At 41.6% G+C, this 23,297-nt stretch overlaps 1 protein-coding gene across 2 annotated transcripts; it reads right to left on the minus strand.

The window, feature by feature from the left end:
* Window positions 1–1,830: 1,830 nt before the first annotated feature.
* On the minus strand, window positions 1,831–22,708 carry CATSPER4 (cation channel sperm associated 4). Of its 2 annotated transcripts, none has more exons than XM_031962535.1 (11): window positions 22,595–22,708; window positions 22,326–22,406; window positions 21,961–22,104; window positions 18,454–18,555; window positions 10,175–10,272; window positions 9,761–9,881; window positions 9,243–9,376; window positions 6,558–6,741; window positions 4,150–4,370; window positions 3,112–3,303; window positions 1,831–2,360 (listed from the first exon to the last, which is right to left on the minus strand). In XM_031962535.1, exons 1-11 carry the CDS (start codon window positions 22,664–22,666, stop codon window positions 2,018–2,020), a joined length of 1,692 nt encoding a protein of 563 aa, XP_031818395.1. In that variant the 5' UTR covers window positions 22,667–22,708; the 3' UTR covers window positions 1,831–2,017. The 2 variants fall into 2 exon arrangements, with proteins under 2 accessions (XP_031818395.1, XP_031818396.1); XM_031962536.1 differs by having other exon boundaries at window positions 2,254–2,360; window positions 3,155–3,303.
* Between the last annotated feature and the right edge of the window lie 589 nt (window positions 22,709–23,297).

Below are 23,297 nucleotides of genomic sequence, written 5' to 3' on the forward strand. Positions count from 1 at the left end.
AGCTCTGGTTTTGAGACTCTGAGTTGAAAAGTGAGTTAATGCTAAGTAAGTGGAAGCAGAAAATGTAGACAACTCCTTATAAGAGTCTGGTGGTGAAAAGAATAGAAGATGAGGGATTAAAGGAATGGGAGGATGAAGGAAGTATTTTAAAAATAATGCTTGCGTCAGACTCCCTTCTGACCCAAAAGGGCTATGCAAACTTTGGTTTAAACTTCTAATGGCTTCATCCATCCAAATGGAAAGGGCATAAGGGTGGCCATTAATTCCCCTACAAGCCTCATAGGCAAACAAAACATCAAATAAGGTTTATATAGTATAGCAGAGAACCATTGAAAGGTCCCATAGCTCACAGAACAGACAAAACTATTATGATTTAGAGTAATATTCTTAGAGTAATATTTTAAGGGTAGATCACCATCAACAACATGGAAGACCCTGGGATTGCTAGAAAGGCAAGCAGTCATCCATCCTTTTTTAGGGACCTACACAATCCATGTCTGCCTTTAATTGTGTCCCCTATAAGGGAAAAGAATTAAGGATCCTTTAGCTGGAGAATCAAGAGATTCCATTCTCCAGACAAGGCTCTTTTCAACAATGAGGTGATTCAGGCCAATTCCAATGGATCCAATGGATCCAGAAAGAGGACTGTGGGGACTAAATGTGGATCACAGCATAGTATTTTCATCTTTTTTGTTATGTGCTTGCTTTTTTTCTTTCTCATTTTTTTTTCCTTTTTGATCTGATTTTTCTTGTGCAACATGATAAATGTGGAAATATGTATAGAAGAATTGCACATGTTTGAACTATATTGAATTGCTTGCTGTCTAGGGGAGGGGGAGAAGAGAGGGGAAAAATTTGAAACACAAGGTTTTGCAAGCATGCATATTGAAAATTACCTTTGCATATATTTTGAAAATAAAAAGCTATTTTTAAAAAAGAGAGAGACTACATCCTTTTGGGACCTGGTCCCCAGAAATGTGAACTTTCATAGAATTATAGCCGGGAGAATCAGAGTTTTGGAAGTAAAAGGGATCTTAGATATATTTTAATCTCAACCTGTTTTTATTTTTTGTTTTAAATGTTTGCTTTTCAAAAAACATGTTACTTCCCAATAATCTCTATCCCTCCACAGGATAAAACTCTTCCACAAATCCTTTGGGTTCTAACAAATAAAAATTGTTAAGTAAATTAACTCATCCAAAACCAAGTCATCACAAGGTCATTTCCTTTACTCACCTCTAAATTAGGCCTCCATACCCTTTACTCCCCCCTCCACTTACCATTTCTCCACTTCCTTTATATGAATTGTCTCCCCTGCTTAGCATGTAAGCTCCCTAAAGGTAGGATTATCTCACCTTTGTGTTTATAGCTCCAGTGCTAAACCCATCATAAACTCTTCCCATTCATTCCTTCATTCCTAAATCAATCCTTCTACTTTTACCCTGATCCCCTTTCCTCATTTGTCTTAAAATGACAGCTGCAAGAAAAGACACTACAATTTGCAGTCTGGAGAAGTGGCAAATATCTGCTGAGAAAAAAAATGAATAGCAATGATACAGATCTTGATTCAAAGAATCACAGGCTTAACCTGAAAGGGACTTAGTCCAGCTGCCTTACTTAAAGGATCTAATCCAACCCTCTCATTTTACAGATGGAGAAATTGAGTCCAATAAAAATTAAGTCACTTACCTTAAAGTCTCCAAAGCAGTAAGTAGCAGAGCTGGGATCTCTAAAGCAAGTAGTTTTTTCCTTTATATGTGCCCCTCACACCTCAGGCCATGGCTTATCCCACAGGATGGTGAAGGGGAACAGAGCAGACAGACACTCACCTCAAAACACTCCACTTTATTCTTAATCCTATGCACCCTGAAAGTTCAGAGCCAAACTCTGAGGTGCCCCATTTAGCAATGAGAATTTACACTTCCTGGAGCTGGATCCATTTCATAGTGCCTATTATCTCCCCATCTCCATCCTAAAACAGCTTTTCTCTCCAGCCCCCCACACCAGACTGTTCTCTTCAGACCCAAGACCTCACACCAGGTCCAGGCTCTTTCACTGACCCTTCTCCTTGGTATCTGGTGGAGTGGGGAATTGGGGGTGGGACCCAGGTATCCTGCCCCCCCACTTCTGGGCCTCTGTGCCCATCTTCTGAGGAAGAAATTGACTGTTGGAGCAGCAGCCGCCATCCCAGGATGAGGGAGCTGGAGGGTAGGAAGAACAGGAGGGACTTTCCGAGGTCATGCCCAATCCGCAGGCAGATCCAGGAGGTTGGGATGAAGGGTACAGCTGCTCTTGCCCTGGGTCCTGCCCTTTCATCGATTCTTCTTAAGGTTCCCATAGAGACTGTCTTCTTCCAGAAGCTGAAGAACCAGAGAGGGTTTGTGTGGGTAGTCACCTCATCCACTCTCTCTCCCTACTCCACCCCCATTGCCCTGGTCTCCTAAAGCCAATAGACGCCATCACAAAGACAGCTGGAACAGACCTTAGAGATGATCTAGCCCAACTGACTCAACCTAAAGACTAGGAAACTGAGGCCCAGGGAGGGACAGATGCCTCTAAGGCCAAATACTGAATATCAGAACTGGGATAGAAGTAGTAGTTTTCCTTTCCAACTCCAGCACTCTTTCAAGGATAACTTTTTTTCTTCAACCTGTCTTAATGTGTCTTATTGGGCACAAATCCAATTTTCCAGTCTTCCCAGAGTTTCCCACCCTTACAAATACCATCTTGGGGGCAGCTAAGTGGTGCAGTGGATAGAGCACCAGTCCTTAAGGCAAGAGGAACTGAGTTCAAATCTGTTCTCAGACACTTAACACTTCCTAGCTATTTGACCCTGGGGCAAGTCACTAAACCCCCATTGCCTCAGAAAAAAAAAAGTCACCTGGTAACATAACAAATAACTGCTTCTAAATTGCTTCACTTAAAGCTTTCCAATGCTCAGAAAATCGAGACTATGTAATAACTTGGGCCAAATCATTGAAACTGTTTCCTCATCTGTAAAACGGGGATGGGGTTTGTTGGGGATGCTGCTCTCTAAAATCTCCTAAATCTATAGGCTCATTTTTGGGAGATTCTCTTCCCACAAGGATCCAACACAATTTGCCATACTACCGTGGATTTGAGGAGGAGGGCGTCCCCAAATCAGGAAGCCTACCCACTTTTTCTTTGTTTATAAGGCTGGAGAGAATATCTTGACTCTGCACCGAGGTTGCGCTCTCGCCTGAAAAGGTCCGGCTCCGCTTCCGCAGCATCTCTTCTTCCTGCTCCTGGTTGAAGCGGATGGAGCGAACCTCTTCCACGATCCTAGAGGAATAGGAATGGGGATGGCGGTGGGCGTGGGGCCGGGAACCGGAGAAAAAAGGGCGAGGGAGTCAGAAAAAGGACTTAAGAGAGGCCGGGCCTAGCACACTTCTCTGCTAACAAAGGAGGCTTGCGACTAGGGGAGGGAGTGGGGAGAAGGGAGGGGGAAAAATTAGAACTCAACATTTTGTAAAGGTGGATGCTGAAAATTACCCATGAATATATTTTGAAATTAAAGGCTTTAATTTTGAAAGAAAGGAAGGGAGGGAAGAAGGAAGAAAGGAAGGAGGGAGGGAGGGAGGTTTGGGGCAGAACCAACTCGATCTAGTAAAATTCATCCAGATTGCCAGCTTAACGATCTAAAAGAATTCCAGCGCAGTGGATGGAGCACCAGCTCTGAAGAAAGGAGGACCGGAGTTTAAATCTGGCCTCAGACAAACTTAACACTTCCTAGCTGTGTGACCCAGGGCAAATCACTTAACCCCAATTGCCTCAGGAAAAAAAAAATTTCTCTCCTTCCACCCAGCCATCGGCACACCCCTATCCCATGCGCCCCCTGCCCTTCTTAGAGGAGCCCTCCTTCTACCTGCAGGAGTCTCTACTTAACTCCCTACAGACTTGCCCCTTTTCTCCTAGGTTAACTTCCCCCATCTCTTCTCCCAAAGTCATCTCCACTACTACCCTCTCCCCTTTCCCTCCCCTGGCCGTCTTCCCCTCTGGATGGCCCTCCAAGTTGAAGACTCTCCTCCTAGCTGGGTTCCCGCCCTACAGAGCCCGGGTTCTCCGTCCCCACCCACTCACCCCGGTTTCTTCCAGGTCCCCCCCCCCCCCCCCCAATCCCGGGCCTACTTGTTGAGCTCCTCCCGGATCTCCTTGTAGGCCTGTAGGTTCTCCTGGATGCCTTCGAGCACAAGACAGAAATTGTCGCAGGTGTTCTCGTTGAGGTTCTGCATGGGTCCCCCAGCCAGCGGCTCCTGCTTTGGGGCCCCTCCCCAATCTGCCAGGCATTCCCTACAGTGCACTAGCTGAAGCTCTGGTTTCTCATCGCTCGTGTAATCATCTTTGGTCACCTAAGCATAACACAATCACAACACACATTTCTGTAGTGTCTCTTTCTTTCCCGAAGCCCTTTGGAAGTAGGCGGGACGGTGGTGAATTTTCTGCCCATTTTAGAAGTGTGGAAACTGAGGTGTAGGGAGAAGAGGAGGTCACGAAAATCACCGAGGCTGGAAGGAACCTCATACAACCCCTACCATAATCAGGAGTCCTCCCAACGGTATCCTAGATCTGTGGTCATCCAGCCTCAGCTGGGGCAGTCAGGGAGAAGGAGTTTCAATAAGTGCCGGGCAACCTCATTCACTTTGGGATAACTGATTGTTAGGAAGTTTTTTTTTTTCTTTCTATTAAGTCAAATTCAAAGTCTTTATTACGTTTTACCTGCTAATCCTAGTTCTGCCTATGGACACACACCTAGCAAAGTTAATCCCTTTTCAAAATGGTGACATTTCAAATGCTTGAACAAAATTATATCCCTAACTACCCGCCATCTAGGGGAGGGGGTGGAGGGAAGGAGAGGAAAAGTTGGAACAGAAGTTTTTGCAAGAGTCGATGTTGAAAAATTACCCATGCATATGTTTTGTCAACAAAAAGCTATAATAAAAAAAAATTATGTCCCTAATACAATTTCCCTAGATTATACCTCAATTCCCAGTTTTTTCTGCCTCTCCCAGTAATAATAATAATAGTACCTTAAAATTTGCAAAATACTTCATAGATAGTATCCCATCTGATCTTCTGGTCAACATTAAGAGGTAGGTACTAGGTACTATTATTATCTTCATTTTACAGATAAAGAAAATGGGGAATATCGAGGTCAACAACTGACAAACGTCTGAGGCAGGATTTCAATTCAGGTTTTTTTCTCACCTATACTCTATCCACTGCTCTACCTAACTGCCTTTAGAATATACATCTATATTTGGCATGATCTCTAGATTCCATGATATCCTGGCTGCCTTTTGGATAAATACTTCCTCCCATTTATGCCCTCATCCAAATCAGTGAGAAAATGTTGAAGAGCAGAGTTAAAGATAAAACCCTGGGACGATCTATTAGGTACTTCCTCCAAGTTGATTACTGTGATACTCTGAAGAATCTATGATCTCACCAGTGGGGGCACTCCCTCCAATGGTACAGATAGACAGATACTACCTATATATCCATGAGTACTCATCATGTCAACTCCTGTTCAGGTTGTCTCATAACTTCTTTTCAGGAGTTCCATCCAATCTACTACTTCCTTGCAGGAGTTGTACTTAATCTACTATCTACTAGATCACCCAGATACCAAAATGTCCATTGGTTATTCCTCAGTCTTGCCATGTGACTTGCCTTCTCTGGTCATGGATCTCAATAATAATGTCTTTTATTCTTCTTCTCCTATAAAATTTATTATTGGCAATAAATTCCAGCTAACTCAGCTCTACCATGTACTTTTCTATTGCCCTTCAGGTATCCCACAAATTAAATTCTTTGAAAATTGTGGTATATGATTTGCAGCCATCTAGTAACACTGGAAGATGATGTTTAATTTTTTGGAGTTATTAATAGTACTGCAGTTTTTAAATGCAATCTACCTCTCCCTTATTCCCCCACACCTTTCCTTCTTTTCTTTCTTTCCTTCTTTTCCATTCAGAGTCAATCCTGTTCATTCATTGTCCATCTGCAACTTCAGTTCAAAAGGAATACCCAAATAGATCAGCTCTACAGGCTGACCTGCAGAGCAAACAATAGAGATTTTTCATCTACTTGGTTTTTTTCTAGTGGGTAATAGACTGAATTCCTAAATTCATTTCTAACCCTTCATCTTATAGATTAAAACACTGAGACCTGGAGATAAGTGATTTGAATAAGGTCACACAACTACCTAGTAGGAGTAGGGGATTTTAAGTCTCAGTCCCAATGCTTTGACCACAATACCAGACTTCCTCTCAGGTCCTACCTCTTTAGAAGTTCCCCTATCCTCTGCCAGATCTTACCCCTAAAGGTTCAGAATGTAAACTCTTTGAAAAATGAGACCCATTGGAAAATGAAGACTCTCATCATTCTTAGACCCTCCAGCCTTCAGAACCCTTTTTCAGGACCCACAACTCTGATTCCTAGTACTTTGGTTCCTGACTCCAGGGAGTAGTGATTTGCTTATGGAGAGCCCTTGTTAACCCCAGGACGGGGCCCATTGATCAATGATCATCACTTACCTCCAGGATGGTGAAAGCAGTCACCTCCTGCTGCTGCTCCCGTTCTCTCTCCTTCATCATCTCTTCCAGGTTCGTGGTCACGACAACCACCAACAGGTTAATGCCGATGAAGGCACCAAGGGTGATGAAGACGGCAAAGTAAACAGCACCCCCGATCTCTAGCCCGTATTCCCTATTATCCATCCTGGAGACAGCAGGGACCCCTCATCACCTTGTGCCCCTTCCCTGAGTAAGAGACTGGAGATTCTGCTGTGCCTAAGGTTGGGGAGGTGTAGAGAGCCGGAACTCTGGAGAAGTATACTTGAAACAAGGTGTTAACTCAGTGGAAATGGTAAGATAACAGTTCTCTAGTTCATATATATACTTAGTATTTAGCATGGTGATGTAAGGGTTCTCTACTTCACACATACTCAGTATACTGTAATGATGTAATTGTATTAGGATATTTAAACTGGGGACAAAGTCAGACTCTGAGGGAGACTGGTTGAGAGTGTCAGACTGCTGGTGGAGACTGGGTCAGACTATGACAGACACAGACCGTGTAAGAGACAATAAAGACTTTGGACTCTATTCTTGTCCATTCTTGTGTCTATCCTGCTGAGACCAAGGCCCTTCCAGAGAAAGCTAGCTCAAACATTACAGGGAGGGCCAAAAGAACTCAGGAGGTTGGTCTAACTTGATGAGGGGAGAGAAAATACTGAAAATAGCTTGGGCTTATGTCATACCACAGTCAGGTTCAAAATGAATTGTCATCTAAATATAAGGGTCATATCATAAAAAAAAAAAAGAGGGGAAAAAATGGAGTTACCTTGCATAAATATGTCTAGGTAAAAAATTTCTAACTAAACAGGCAATAGATATAATTAGAGAGAATGAAATGGACAATTTTGATTATGTAAAACTGAAGTAATTTTGTGTGAACAAAAGCAATTCAACTATAATTAGAAGAAAAACAGTTAATTAGGAAAAAGTCTTTTCATATATATCTTTGGTAAAAATTTGATATACAAGATGTATTGTGAATTGATTTTTTAAAAGTAACATATACAAAATAAGAACCACTCTCTAATAGATAAATTTAAATTACTGATAGTCATATAAAAAAATGTCCAGATACAACTTAGAGAAATAAGAAAGTACTCTGAGTCCTCACCTGATACTTGTCATCCTGGCAAAGATGACAAGATAGAAAAAAGGTAAATATTGGAGGGGCTGTGGGAAGATAGACACACTAATGTGATGGAACTATGAAATAGTCCAATGGTTTTGGGGGAAAACACCTTAGAATTATACTAAAAAAGTAACAAAATTGTATGTACCCTCTAACCCAGCAGTACCATTTACTAGACATCTACCCCAAGGAAATTAAAAAAAAAAAGAGGGGAAGATCTTATATGTACAAAAAATATTAATTATTTTTTGTAGTAGCAAAGCACTAGAAGAAAAATACGCACCTATCAGTTAGGAAATGGCTTAACAAATTGTGGTTAATGAATGTAATAGAATATATTGCTATGTTGTCAAATAATGAACATAGAGAATTCAGAGAAACTTGGGAAGGCTTGTATGAACTGCTGCATAACAAGGTAAGCACGACCTGGAGAATAATTTACATAATGATCTTAATGAAGTAAAGGAAAAACAATATTGAAAGACCTTTGAGCAGTACAGTGTATTCTTATGATCATTGGTAAATTTTTTAATCTCTCTGAAGCTCAATTAGGGGTTAGACTAAATAACCTCTGAGGAACCTGCCAGCCCAAATCTATGTTCCTATTATTCTAGAAGGACTGATGTACTTAGAAGGCCTGTCTTCCACCTCTGAGCAGAGAGATGGTTGCTTAGAGGAACAGAATGAGGTATGCATTTCCATGGCCAATGTATGGATGTATTTTGCTTGGTTGCATTTATTTGTTACAAGGAAAGGGTTTTTTTTGGGGGGGAGGGGGTTTGGGCCAGGAAAAGAGTGTGTGTGTATGTGTGTGTGTACGCAAGTGGGGAGGTGATGGTAATATAAAAAGCATTAATAAAATATTTTTAAAAGAAAATAGTTTAGACATTAAGATAAAGTGGTTCATATACCAATAGAAATTATGCAATGGATTGAAAATAAAATAACTAGTAATGAAATGGATTATCCTCCCAATTGGAAAAGAAAAAAAAGGTTATAGGCCTGAAAGAAATTGAATAAGATTCCTTCATTCCTTGGAAACTAGATATTTAAATGACAAATGAAGGACGTCTTGGCTTTGCTTTTCCTTCAAGTTTTATTCCCTTGTCCTGAAGGGTACCTTAGTCCTAGTCTATGGTTGTAGCATTCTTTCACTATCTACAACATGGCAGAACCCCTGTAATCATGTTGGAGATAAACTTTAGCTCCCCAATAAAAAGCCTCTCATCTTGCCTTCATGAGAAATGCCTTATTTCCTCCACATTGGAAGTTCCCAATTCTCCTTATCAGCAGTCTCTTTTCCCCCCTATGAAAAGCATCCCCCTTTCCCATTTGGAGCCTTCCTATCTGATTTCCCATAAGATGCACCTCTTCCTCCAATCAAAGATTCTCTTACCATCCTCCCTCACGTCACATTAGAAGCCTTTCATCATAGCTTGTAGGATGTTTCTTAGAGATTTTGGGCAAGGCTCAATCCCATTTCACATCTCAGAGGGGCCCATTACTTTACTCACTGAAATTCCTGATAGATGTCGACCCAGCCATCCTGAGTGATGCAGATGAAGAGTGTATAAAGGGCTACTTTCATATTCTGGAAATGTTTAGGGACCATGGAGCCAAAGAGGGTGACTCCAAAAACAGAGAAAACCTACAAGGATGAAAGGATTTGGAGCTGGAAGGTACCCAGAGACCATCTGCTCCAAACCCTCCACTTTAAAGAATCCAAAACTCAGAGAAAGTTACAGTAACGTGTTTGTGTGATGATTTAGGTTCACAAAACCCTTGGGAGACAGGTAATATAAGCACTGCTACATCCATTTTGTAGATGGGGAAAGGGAGATTCCAAGAAGGAAGGAGATTTGTCTTATGTCATCGTTAATGTCATATCAGGGATTTGCACTCATGTTTCTTGACCTTAAAGGCAGTGCTCTCTCCAGGGATTAGGGCCAGCAATGATTTTAGAAAGGAAGGCAGGGAAAGGGTCACAGGGTGGGAGAAGGTTCCCCAAGAAGGCCCCAAGGAAGGGACTGACCAACATGAAGAAGAGGATGAGTGCCATGATGTTGGCCATGTCAGGAATAGATTGTATAATGACACGGAGAATCCGGGCCAGGGGCTCCACTGCCATGCATACATGCACCAATCTCAATGCCCTGAAGAGGGGAGAGGGGAAGATCAATCAGGTTCTTCCATCCTCTCCTTACTCCCTCCCAGACATAGTCCCCACTCACTCCATTCCATTCTCCCTGGGGTGGCCAAATAAACAAGTGCTCTTCAGCTTCTGGATTCCCCCTCCCATTTATTTACTAGCCTATATATAGCCTATTCTTATTGCCCCCCCCCCCTCCCCACAGGTGTCCCACGTCATCTGCCTTCTCTGAAGCCCTAGTCTGTAGAGCAGCAACTCTGGCTTAGGGAGACAGGCTGGCACTTTCACATCACCTACCTCAAGGTGTAAACGATAGCAATAGCACTGAACACTTCGAAGAAGAGGCTCAGCACCAGCACCAAGACGATTATAAAGTTGAGTATGTTCCATCCATCCTGGCAGGGGGAGGGGGCAGGAGTTGGTGATCAGAAGCAATCATCTAAGACTCAGCTTCCCTGCTTCTCAACAGATGTATTATCACTGACCCAATTCTCTATACCACCACAAGCAGCACCAGCCAGTGCTCCATGCTGCCATGATCCACAATGTTAAGTCCCATTAACTCCCTTGGGGAGGGCATTAAAGTTTCGATAACCATTGAGAAGATGGACCACCTACTCCCAAATATTTATATAGAACCAGAAGCAGGAAAAAAAGCATTGGAAGCCATTCCCCAAATAATAGTCGAAGGATATGAACAGATGAAGAAATTAAAGCCATTTCTAGTCATATGAAAAAATTCTCTAAAACACTACTGATTAGAGTCTGATTCTTTTTGTACAGCAAAATAATGTTTTGGTCATGTATACTTATTGTGTATCTAAGTTATATTTTAATATATTTAACATCTACTGGTCATCCTGCCATTTAGGGGAGGGGGTGGTGGGGGGTAAGAGGTGAAAAATTGGAACAAGAGGTTTGGCAATTGTTAATGCTGTAAAGTTACCCATGTATATATCCTGTAAATAAAAGGCTATTAAATTAAAAAAATAAATAAAACACTACTGATTAGAGAAATGCAAATTAAGACAACTCTGAGGTACTACTTCACACCTCTTAGATTGGCTAAGATCACAAGAAAAACGATAAATGTTGGAGGGGATGTGGGAAAAGTGGTGCACTAATACATTTTTGGTGGGGTTGTGAACTGATCCAGCCATTCTGGAGAGCAATTTGGAACTATGCCCAACAGTGAATCTACTGGATATGTATTCCAACAAGATCATAAAAAAAGGGGAAAAAACCCACATGTGCAAAAATGTTTGTGGTAGCCCTTTTTGTAGTGACAAGGAACTGGAAACTGAGTGGATGCCCATCAGTTGGAGAATGGCTGAATAAGTTATGGTATATGAATGTTATGGAATATTATTTTCTATAAGAAATAATCAACAGGCTGATTTCAGAAAAGGCTGCAAAGACGTAGATGAACTGACACTAAGTAAAATGAGTAGAACCAAGGGAACATTGTATACAGTAACAAGAAAATTATGTGGTATCAAATGTGATGGACTCGGCTCTTTTCAACAAAGAGGTGATTCAAGGTAATTTCAATAGACTTGGGATGGAAATCTATGTGCTTCCAGAAAGAGGACTATGGAGATGGAATGTGGACTATAGCATATTTTTATCTTTTTTATTTGTTTGCATATTTTTTCTTTCTCATTTTTCCCCTTTTGATGTGATTTTTTTCTTGGACAGTGTGATAAATGTGGAAATATGTTTAGAAGAATTGCACATGTTTAACCTATATTGGATTACTTGCTCTCTAGGAGAGGGGGAAAGAGGGGAAGGAGAAAATTTGGAACACAAGGTTTAGCAAGGGAGAATGTTGAAAATTATCTTTGCATGTATTTTGAAAAACAAAAAGCTACTATTATTTTAAAAATAAAATTAAAAAGGGATAATTTTTTAAAAAGGAAAAAGATTTAGGTCAGACAAAGAAGATGCTCAGGATCCTCAAAGCAGTGAACATAATAACCCCATCATCACATCCTTATGGGTCTGTTCTACCCAGCCTCGTGAAACCCTGCACAGAGACAGAGGAAAGGGTGACAAAATACATATGAAATTCCAATCCATTCTCTATTCGGCTGTCAAAGTGATCTGCAAGTGCAGATCTGACCTTGTCATCCATCTAGTCTATAAATTCCAATGACTCCCTATCACTTCCAGGAGCAAAATCCTCTTAAAGTCTTGACTTTTAAAGTCTGCATTTTATTTTAATTCTACCTTTCCAGTTTTCCTATGCCTTACTTCCTTATCCCCAACTCTGTGACCCAGGAACCTGTCCTCCTGGCTGTTTCTCAAAAAATATACTCCATCTCAGCACTCTGTGCCATACCTCATATCTGGAATGCTCTTTCTCTGGATCTGCAAACCTCTGATTTGCTTCAAGTCCCAGCCAAAATTCCATTTTCTACAAGAAGTCTTCCTCAATCTCCTTAACATTAGTTCTTACTCCCTCTCCCTTTTCCTCTCCATTCCCTATTTTCTCCCTACTTTCTTTCCTCTCTCCCTTTCCTTCCTTCCCTGCTTCCCCTCTGTCTTTGTATATCTGTTTCTGTGTCTCTAGCTTTCTTTCATTTTCCCCCTTTCTCTCCTTTTCTCCCCTCTTTCCCCTTTCTCCTTCTCCCATACCTCTCTCTCCTCCCTCCCTCCCTTTCTCCCTTTTCTCTTTTCTTTCTTCTCCTCTGGCCCTGTTCATTTTCTCCTCTCTCCCTCCTCTTCCCTCCCTCTTCCTCCATCTCTCCCTCTCCCTCTCTCTGTTCCTCCATCTCTCCCTCTCCTTCTCCCCCCTCTTTCTCCCTCCCTCTCTCTCCTCTCTCTCTCTCTCTGTTCTTTCTTGGTTCTCTTTGTGTAGTGTGTGTGTGTGTGTGTGTGTGTGTGTATGTATGTGTGTGTTTTGCCTCTCTCCCTTCCCCTCCCCTCTCTTCTTCTCCCCCCTTTCTCCTCTTCCCTCCCTTCCTCTTTCTGTCTCTGTCTCCCCCCTTTCCTTTTCCTCCTCCTTCTCCTTCTCCTCTTCCTCCTCCTTCCTCTCCCTGCCTCTCCTCTCATTTTCAATTTATCCTTATTTGTAGATAGTTCTTTGCGTGTTGTCTTCCCAGTTAGACTGAATTCCTTGAGAGCAGGACCAGTTTCTTTGCCTTTCATTATATTCCCAACTCTTAGTACAGTGCTTAGCATATAGAAGCACTTAAATATTTGTGGTCTAGAAATTGTCTTGACTTTCTAGAGAATGATGGAGACAGTAGTTGAAAACATGAACTACCCAGAAGTGTTGATGTTCCTTGATTATACCACTGTCTTTAGGAAAATTCCAGAAGAACATGAAGAAAGAGTAATAAAATGGCTAGAAGAAAATGGTCCGAATTTCCAACTGACAAATGCCTCTTTTGTATAGCCCTTATCTAACTTGTGGGTTACACAGATTTGCAACAAAATTTGACTACTAAGCCAGAGAAATCAAAAGCACATCCACAGAATCTTTAAGATCTATAGACTTTTTTAGGATTTGGTGGATATTATCTCAAATTTGTTTTTTAAAAGACTACTTTAAAAATAAAATATAATAAATCAAATCTATTTTATAAATAACAAACATGAAATTAATATGGAATATAATAAATGTTAAATATAAATATGTGTAAAAATAAATATACATAAAAATAATATAAACTTGACAAATGTAGAAATATGTTTAGAAAAATTGCACATATTTAGCCTATATTGGATTAAAGTTAAGTCATACATTGGGCAAGCATGCTGAACTTAGAAAGTTCAAATCCCATCTCAGACACTTAATAGCTATGTGACCCTGGTTAAATCAATTCACCTCTGTCTGCCACAGTTTTCTCATCTGTAAAATGAGCACATGTTTCATAAGGTTAATGTGAGGGACAAATGAGATAATATATGTAAAGTTCTATGTAAGTACTGAGTAGCTGTACCACTTAGCTACTAGTCTGGAACCAGGAAGATTCATCAATGAGTTCAAATTTGGTCTCAGACACTAGCTATGTGACCTTCAGCAAGTCACTTTATCCTGTTTGCCTCAGTTTCCTCATCTGTAAAATGAGCTAGAGATGGAAATGGCAAACCCTTCCAGGCTCTTTGCCAAGAAAACCCCAAACAGGGTCATGAAGAGTCAGATTTGGCTGAAAAATGACTGAACATCATCATCATATAAATACTAGCTGTAATAATGACTACTGCTTCATAAGGTATGCAAAAGGTATCCCTTAATCAGGATACTTACTAAGAAATTGTGAGAGATTTAGTTCTCAGACTTCCTGAAAAAACTACTCCAGAGTTTGTCAGTTGGGGAATGGTCGAATAAGTTATAGTATTTGAATATAATGGAATATTATTGTTGTATAAGAAAAGATGAGGATGCTGATTTTCAGGAAAGATTTACATGAGCTGATGCTGAGTGAAGTGAGCAGAACCTAGAGAACATTGTACATAATAACAAGAAGATTATGTGATGATCAATTGTGATGGACTTGGCTCTTTTCAACAATGAGGTGATTCAAGGCAATTCCAATAGACTTATGATGGATGGAAAGTATCATCTGCATTAAGAGAGAGAACTATGGAGACTGAATATGGATATCAAAGCATATGTTCATCTTTTTATTGTTTGCTTGTTTTTTTCCTTTTGTGTTTTTTTCTCTTTAGACCCAATTTTTCAAGCACAGTATGATGAATATGAAAATGTTTAGAAGAATTGCACATGTTTAATCTATATCAGATCGCTTGCAATCTTGGGGAGAGCAGAGGAAAGAGAAAAAATTTAGAACACAAGGCTCTGCAAAAATGAATGTTGAAATCTTTGCATGAATCTAGAAAAATAAAATACTCTTGAATTTTTTAAAAAGAAAACTACTCCAAGTCAAGGCCTCCAACAGAGGAGGTAGCATTTTGCCAAGAACACTCGGGGTTCTTGGGGCCCATTAGGGGCAAGGCAGAAACTTTAACAGCAGCTGCTCAAGGACAGGTTAGCATAAACTGCCATCAAAAACAGCGCTATCATTCTCAAGACGACCTTTAGCTTGAAATATTTCAATTACATATATTGTGATGAATATGTTAGGGACAGGGAACCAGAGCAAAGTGGAAACAACATGTAGTTTTCCTAGAGCATGAACACATGGGAAATAGCATTTTCATGGGAAATGATACCAGCCAGTTTATACTCCACCTGCTAATGTTTGACTGTGATCCATATGCTTTGGAGTCCCTAAGAGTGGAGAGATTGTTGATACAATATTTCTCAAGTGAGAGAGGAGCTACAGTTTCAGCCCGGAAGAGTTGTGTAATGCTTGTGGTCAATACCCCCAACAAAGAGACAGCATTTTGCCAAGGAGTCTCGGGGTTCTTGGGACTCACAAGTTAAAAAATCAGTGGCAAGTTACCCCACACTGGAGAGACTGGGCAGCTCGCTGTTGTCAGAACAGTTCCTAAAACTGGTGGAAGCTACATCAAAACAATTCATTGCAATCATTATTTAGTTGCTCTCCCTGATGAGCCTCCTTTCTGGAGGAGTTTTTACACATGTAGCCAGCTGGTAATGCTACTAACTTTCCCACACACTGTATGCATTTTTCTTTTGCCTGATATTGCATATGCTCATAGATACATGTGTTAATTGTTGTATAATTTGAGTGCTTCTGTTTTTACAATGTTCTTTTTCATGTTTCTTTGCATTTATATCATGCACATGGAGATCACTGAATGTGCTCCTATGGGTCTAGACTTACACCCTGCCCTTCTCTCCCCAGTATGGGGAAAAGGAGCAATTTTCTCAGCTTTGACAGTTGTCCTATCATTGATACCCGCTGAGGTATAGATGGGACGGTATGGTTTTCAGGATCCTTACCATCCTGATGATCCTCCTTCAGATGTGCTCTGATTTGTCAGTGTTCTTTCAAAAATATGGCTCCATCAATACCTGAAAACATGGTCCATCAACTGGGTAATGGCAGAACAAATTGCAACGTATGGATGTTATGAAATAGCATTGAGCTATAAGAAATGAAGAAAGAAATGGTCTCAGAGAAAGCTGAGAATATTTGTGTGAATTGATGCAGAGGGGAGTGAATAGAACCAGGAGAACAATTTATATAATAATCACAACAATAAAGACAAAAACTTTTTTCCCCCTGAGGCAATTGGGGTTAAGTGACTCGCCCAGGGTCACACAGCTAGGAAGTATTAAATGTCTGAGATCAGATTTGAACTCAGGTCCTCCTGACTTCAGGGCTGGTGTTCTATCCAAGTGCCACCTAGCTGCCCCCAGACAAAAACTTTTAAAAACTTAAGATCTCTGATTAAAATAATGACCAACTGTGATTCCAGAAGATCAGTGATGAAACATATTACCCACCTCTAGACAGAGAGAGGATAGATTCAAGAAACACTCACTCTATAAATATTATCTCATTTAATCCTCACTACTACCCTGGGAGGTAGATGTTGTCTCTGTTTTGTGTTGAGGGAACTGAGGCAGGCAGAGGTTTGTGCTTTGCCCAGGGTCACACATCTAGGAAGTATCTAAGACTGGCTTTGAAGTCAGACTTTCCTGACTCCAGGCCTGGCACTCTATCCACTGTGTCACCTAGTTGTAAATAAATAAAAATATGGCACTTAGAACAAACCAAATAGTCTGACCAGGAAAGAGAATAGCAAAATCATCCCTTTCCTTGATGTAAAAACTAGACTTGTCTTCATACAAAGAAGGACTGGTCAAAGAGGCTGAATCAGGAGAAGATAGTTATGGAGGGCAAGGAAGCAGAGAATTCCCAGAAATGGGAGTAGTAACAGTACCAGATACTTCAAAGACAGGGAAGACAGGAATGAGGAAAGGCCCCTGGATTTGATGAGTCAGAGATTATCTGAGGAAGCAGTTTTCTCCGAGGATGAGTTGGTCTCAGCTACACAGACATATAAATGAGGCATTTAGAGACACCCACATGTTATTTTTCAGTCACATATAAACAGATACATTCACCCCTTTGTACTCTCCTTCCCACAGATATGACAACACACAGACATAGACACCAACAGATATTCTGAACGCACAAACACAGACAAAAAGACATAATTACACATACACAAACACATCCCAAAGATGGCCAGACAGATACCACAAATTGACAGACAATCCCATCCCCAGAGAAAGCCCCACATACAAGCACATACCATTCTGATAGAGGACACACCCCTCCCCACAGTACATACAGCCCAAATATAGATAAGTACGGCTGTATAGTCACACACACACACACACACACACACACACACACACTCAGATCTTCATAAGCAAGCGGGCTGGTATGGAATGTCAGAAAGACCATCTGATGATCAATTCTGATTTTCAACAATGAGATGATCCAGGTCAGGTCAACTCCAATGGTCTTGTGATGAAAAGAGCCATCTGCACCCAGAGAGAGGACTATGGGAAATGGATCACAACAAGCATTTTCACTCTTTTTGTTGTTGTTTGCTTACATTTTGTTTTTTCTCATTTTTTTCCTTTTTGATCTGATATTTCTTGTGCAGCATGATTAAGGTAGAAATATGTATAGAAGAATTGCAAGTGTTTAACATATATTGGATTACTTTCTATCTAGGGTAAGGGTAAGGGAGGGGAGGGAAAAAACATGGAACACATGGTTTTGCAAGGGTGAATGTTGAAAAGTGTCTATGCATATGTTTTGAAAATAAAAGAACTTTAATAATAATAATAAAGAAAAAAAAGAAAGACTATCTGAAAGGCATTTTTCTGAAATTGGATTTAACTCAGACAGTCTTCGTACAACTGGCAATCAGTAAGTTTCAACAACCTCTACCTTCTCATTAGAGAGTCCATCCACAGACATTTAAACACACACACAATACACACACACACAATACACACACACACACACACACACACACACACACACACACACACACCCTACACCTATCTCAGACAAACAGAACCCCTACCAACAGAAAAATAAAACATGGACAAACTGATCATTTCTCTCTGTCTCTGTCTGACTTCCTTCTCCCTCCTTTTTTCTAACTCTGTCTTTATCTCTTTCTATCAGGCACGCGCGCGCACACACACACACACACACACACACACACACAATCTACACTCCATAAATATTTATACATAGATATATGTATATCCTGCCAACTGACACACATACACACAGCTATATAGATCCCCTCCCCCAGCTCTAATGGACAGATGGACACAGAGAGATATACAGCTTCCTCTCCACACACAGACATAAAGGCACTCACCTTTTAGAAAGACACAGAGACACTCATCAGATACTCTCACACAGCACTCCCCAGGCAGATATCTACCCACAGACATCACCCCTCTGAGAGAGTTGTAGCCCATCCCACTAAAGATGGACACACATCCATTCCAAACCATAGAGACAGATGCCTACTCACACCCTTGCCCATGTACTCAAGTCTCACAAAGAAGCCTTCAGCAGAATTCAAGACGTATAGGAGCAGAAGCATGGTGGAGCAGGGAGCATGTTTGGGGGCTGGAGGAACAGGACTGAAATCACCTTCCAGAAGATCCAGAATCCATTAAACCAGCCGAGCAGAACCTCACACAAGAGAATTGTAAGCACAATGTCATCTATAGCAGAGAATAACTCATAGTGTTGCTACATGGGAGTAAGAGAAAAAGAGAGAGAGAGAATGTATCAGTTGGACAGGCCTGAGAGTAAGGAGAGATGTGGCTCTGGGCTTCAAGGGTGGGGAGCAACAGGAGAGGGGGTGACAAGAGGGTCTGGATGGGGTGAATGAGGAGAAAAGAGGGAGGATATCTCTAGTCATCCCCACTTCCTCCCTCCACTATAGGCATCTTAAAACTCGGTCTTAGAGGGGCAGCTAGGTGGCAAAGTGGATAGAGTACTGGCTCTGAACCCTAAGTCACTTATCCCTGATTATCCCTCTCCCCCTAAGAAAAAAACCAATTGAATTCTAAGCAGCATAGTATAGGACAAGGAATAATAGACTTGGACTCATAGAACCTGGATTCAAATCCCAACTCTTCTACTTACTATCTCTTGACCAGGTCACAGAAATTTCTGGGCATCAGTTTCTCTATCTATAAAATGATTGAAGTAGATAGGCTTCTCTTTCTAGTGTCATATCTATGATCCTTGTGCTAGAAAAGAACTCAGAGCTCACTGGGTCTAACCCCTTCCCTCCCCATTTAACAGATGAGATTAAAGAGGCTAGACACAGACTAAGAGATTTGCTTGTGATCACATAACTAATAAGAAACAGAGCCCAGGTTGGAATCCCCAAATCCAACGATTTCCTCCTAGATTCTCTCTTCCCTGAAACTACTCTCCTAGCTTCAAGCATCCTCTCTAAGCAAACGTTTCCCGAATTCTGACCCAATCCCAATTACTTTTTGAGCTCCAAACAAGCGTGCATCTCCAATAACCCATGAGAAACCTTCACAATTCAACCCGCGGAGCCTAAGCTGAACTCATCACCTTCCACAATTCCATTTTCGAATTTGATTTTCCAATTTCTATCTATGACACTATTATTGAAATCTCCTCACTTTAGAAACCCATTTTTTGGCTCCAACCCCATCCCCAAATCTGACTTTCCTATTTCTATCTATGACGTTATTACTACAGTCTCCCAACTTTAGAAACCCACTTTTGGTTCTTCCTTCCTATTCACCACCCTCTCCTCCAGCCTCCATCATCATGAACAGGTTATCTCCTGCTCTTCTCAAGTGTTACTCAGTCTTCTCCTTGACCTACTCCTCCTTGACACATGTTAAACTTTTAGGCAAAAGGGGTGTCCATAAATGTTTCTAACAACTGACTTTCTGGAAGAAGAAAAAGCCAAAATAAACAATTAAAGTCCAATCCAAATTATTCACATTTTCTCCATCACTTTCTTAATTCTACACAAACAACAAAACAAGAAATCAAGCCCTAATTTATTTATTTGGCATGAAGGTTCACACTGAAATTTGAAGAATTGGTCTGTTTTGTGTTTATTGAACTCCGCTCTAGAACACTCCTACCTTCAAACCAGTTTCTCCATTCCTTCTTCCCTCTTATTAAGGGAAGAAACTGGCATTTGTGGTTGGAGAAGCACAGCAAGAGGTTAGTCAAAGTTCCCAGTGGGTAAAAGAGAGCGGCCCCTGATATTTGCAGTAACCTTGGTAGTTTTATTTTAAGACCAGATGGCAGTCAGAAAAAACTGGGATCAAATTCAGTTTCTGAGACAGTCTCTGGGTGACCAAAGGCATTTAATCTTTCAGTATCCCAGGCAACTGGGCAGCATCATAAGTTACAGGTTGGTTCCAACCTGCACTGATAAGTTTTTCCACATTGGGAGTTCTCCATACCTGTGAAATCACAAATCCAGACAAAAACAAAAATATTGTAGTCATGGTATCTGAAAGGAGAAATAGGAAGGAGAAGAGGAATAAGTGTCCTTTGTTGCTGGAACTGCCAGACACTGGTGAAAAAAGTTAGCCATCAAAAGGTCATGGGGCTTGAAAACTAAGAGCATCAGATCAGAACAGCCAGAGGACAAACTTGGGGTACCAATAAACAAATGTTTCAGCCCCAACTGGAGCTTGGATTGGCTAATTAATACATGCTAGTGATATTATAATGAGGGCAAACGAGAAAAATGGAACATCCAACATTTATGTCCAACTGTTGTCTGAGGACAAGGGAGGTAACTTATTCATTGTCATGCTCACGCTCTTTCCAAGTGACAGAGCCAAGATCTGAAGCTCAGCCATCTGAGTTCAAACCCTGTTTTCTTCTCACTCCACCATACTGCCTTTTGGTCTTTTCAAATCCAATCTATTGCTCATGGTTCACCTCAGAGTCCATCTTCCCCAGGAGGCCCTCTCTGATGACTGCCCTAAAATTGGGCCTAATAGTGGCTGTGGACCTCTCGCTGGCCACGTGCACTTAGCACTTAGTACAGAATTCACACACCTCAGTCTTGTCTCTCTTATGGAATAGGGAATTCCTAGTAAATAAGAACAGATGTAGCGTTCTCTTTGCTCTTCTCTCCCAAGATTTAGCCAAGGACAGTAGACACAGAAAATGCTCGGTGAAATCGTTGGTAGGTGAGAGGATGGGAAATGGGTAGATTTAGAGATTTATCCATCAGTGAATGAATTAGAGAAGGAGGGATGAATGGAGAGAAAAAGAAATGAAAAATGATTGGTGAAGGGATGAAAGAAGGAGAGTTAGAGGAAAGAATGGGTAGGGAGAAATGAAAAGATGGATTGGGAGGAATTAATTGGAGAGGAATGGATACAAGGTTGAATGAATTGGGAAAGGTAGAATGGAAAGATGAAGGATGAATGAGGGATGGTGATGGGAGAAATAGATGATAACATAGTTGGGGATGGATATATGGAGGGCTCAGTGGAGGATGAGAAAAAGTAATGAATGGGGAAGGTATGGGTGAAAAGATAAGACAGATGAGAGAAAAATGGATGATTATGGCAATGGATGAATGATTATGGCAAAGGATGGATGAAAAGATATTATATTTGGGAAAAGAGATAAGTGGAAAGAAATAGGGAAAGATGGAGTAATGAATAGATGATGAGAGAGAAGGATGGATGGATGGAGAGAAGATGCTATGGATGGGAGGAATGGATGGGAATTAAAGACAAAAAAATAGGTGCTATATAGGAATGGAAAGAAATGGAATAATGGAATAAGCATTTATTAAATGTGCCAGGAACCGAACTAAGCATTTTTTTTTACAAAATTGATCTCTTACTTTATTCTCACAACAACTCTGGGAGATAGGTACTATTATTATCCCCATTTTACAGATGGGGAAACTGAGGTAGACAGAAGTGAAGTGACTTGCCCAGGTTCAGACAGCTGGTAAGTGTCTGAGGCAGAATTTGAACTCTGTTCTTCCTGACTCTAAGCCCAGTGTTGTATCCACGATGCCACCTTGGGTCCTCATCAGGAGAGGGATGGATAGGGGATGGAGAAAAGAGGAAGATCCTGGCTGGGGGGGAGGGTCAGAAGCAGGGACCTCGGTCCCACCTGGCCAAGGTAAATGTTAGTGCGGGCAGCGATGGTGATGGCGTTGGCCACCAGAAGCAGGGCCAGTAGCATCTGGAAGGCCGGATGTCGCAGGAGCTGCTTGATATACATGTAAGTGATGAACTCCTGCATGTCCCAGGCATCCTGGGGAGGGGGAGAGCAGAGACATCACTGTGAGGGGGACGGACAGCCACACCATCACAAGGGAGCCCTGGGCAGAGGTTCCCAGGGAGGGAACCCTGGGGGTCCCATGGGGGTAGGAGGGGGCTGCAAGGGACGGAGTGTCACTGCAGAAGAAAGGGACCGCTGGGGTGGGAGGGGAAATGTCAGTGTGGGGCTCCTGGCCACTTCAACCAAGGCCTTACTCTGCTAATTGTGACTTCATGACGATTGATAAGCACTTTTTCCTCTGGCCTTCCATAGGAATCTCGCAAGTTTCCACCAGTCTAAAGGAGGAAAGGGGGGAGGGGGCTTCACTCAGTATCAGAATGCCAGGGGAGACCCCCTTCCCACAGGGGGGGTCTTCCAGACTTCTCTCCTTCTTACCTCCCTCCTTTGTTTCTCCTTCTTTCTCTTAATCTCTCCCTCTTCCCCCAACCCAGGACGTCCAGCCTGAGGTGTCAGGATCACTTACCCTAAAAAAATTCACAGGCCTTCTTTGATCCTTTTGGTCCCAATGTGTCCATTCGGCTCCATTCACGTTCATCGTTCCAGCCTGGCCCAACGCCCAACCTTCACAGAATCCCGATTCCAAGAATTCTAAGCCAGCCTTTCTTGACCACCTCACAAAAGGAACCATGTGACCATGTGCATTCCAAACTCTCCAAGACCCCCCCTTCCAAGCCACAGACCTGTCTGGAGGGATATAAGGCATCTCGGAAGTTGGGGACACCCAGATCAAGACAACTCAGAATACCAAGGGACTTGTTACCCTAGAACCTCCTGGATCCAGAGCCACATTTGAAGAAAATAGAGGAGGTCCCTGCATCTTATAAGGCTCGGAGAATAAACATGATATTCCATCTAGAGCTAGAGATAGAATCTTCTATCTTGAGAGAGAGTTCATTTGATCTACCATCTCTTTTATTTTTAAATGGAGAAAATGTCTGCTGTGCATCTAGAAGCTCTTCTACATTTCTACCTTTCTGCTTTTAAATCTTTCTTCCATGTCACTTCTCTAACACTATAACCACTCAGCAGCTCAGGCCTCAGCCACTGCAATAGCCAGCCAGTTAGTTTCCCTCTCTAGTCCATCTTCAGCCTAATCGCGAAAGTAAGTGATCTTCCTTCTGACCACCTGGCAGAAATACGTACGGTCAAAGACCAAGGTCAACCAG

The sequence above is a fragment of the Sarcophilus harrisii genome, chromosome 3, assembly GCF_902635505.1.
Source record: "Sarcophilus harrisii chromosome 3, mSarHar1.11, whole genome shotgun sequence".
NCBI classification, from domain to species: Eukaryota; Metazoa; Chordata; class Mammalia; order Dasyuromorphia; family Dasyuridae; genus Sarcophilus; species Sarcophilus harrisii.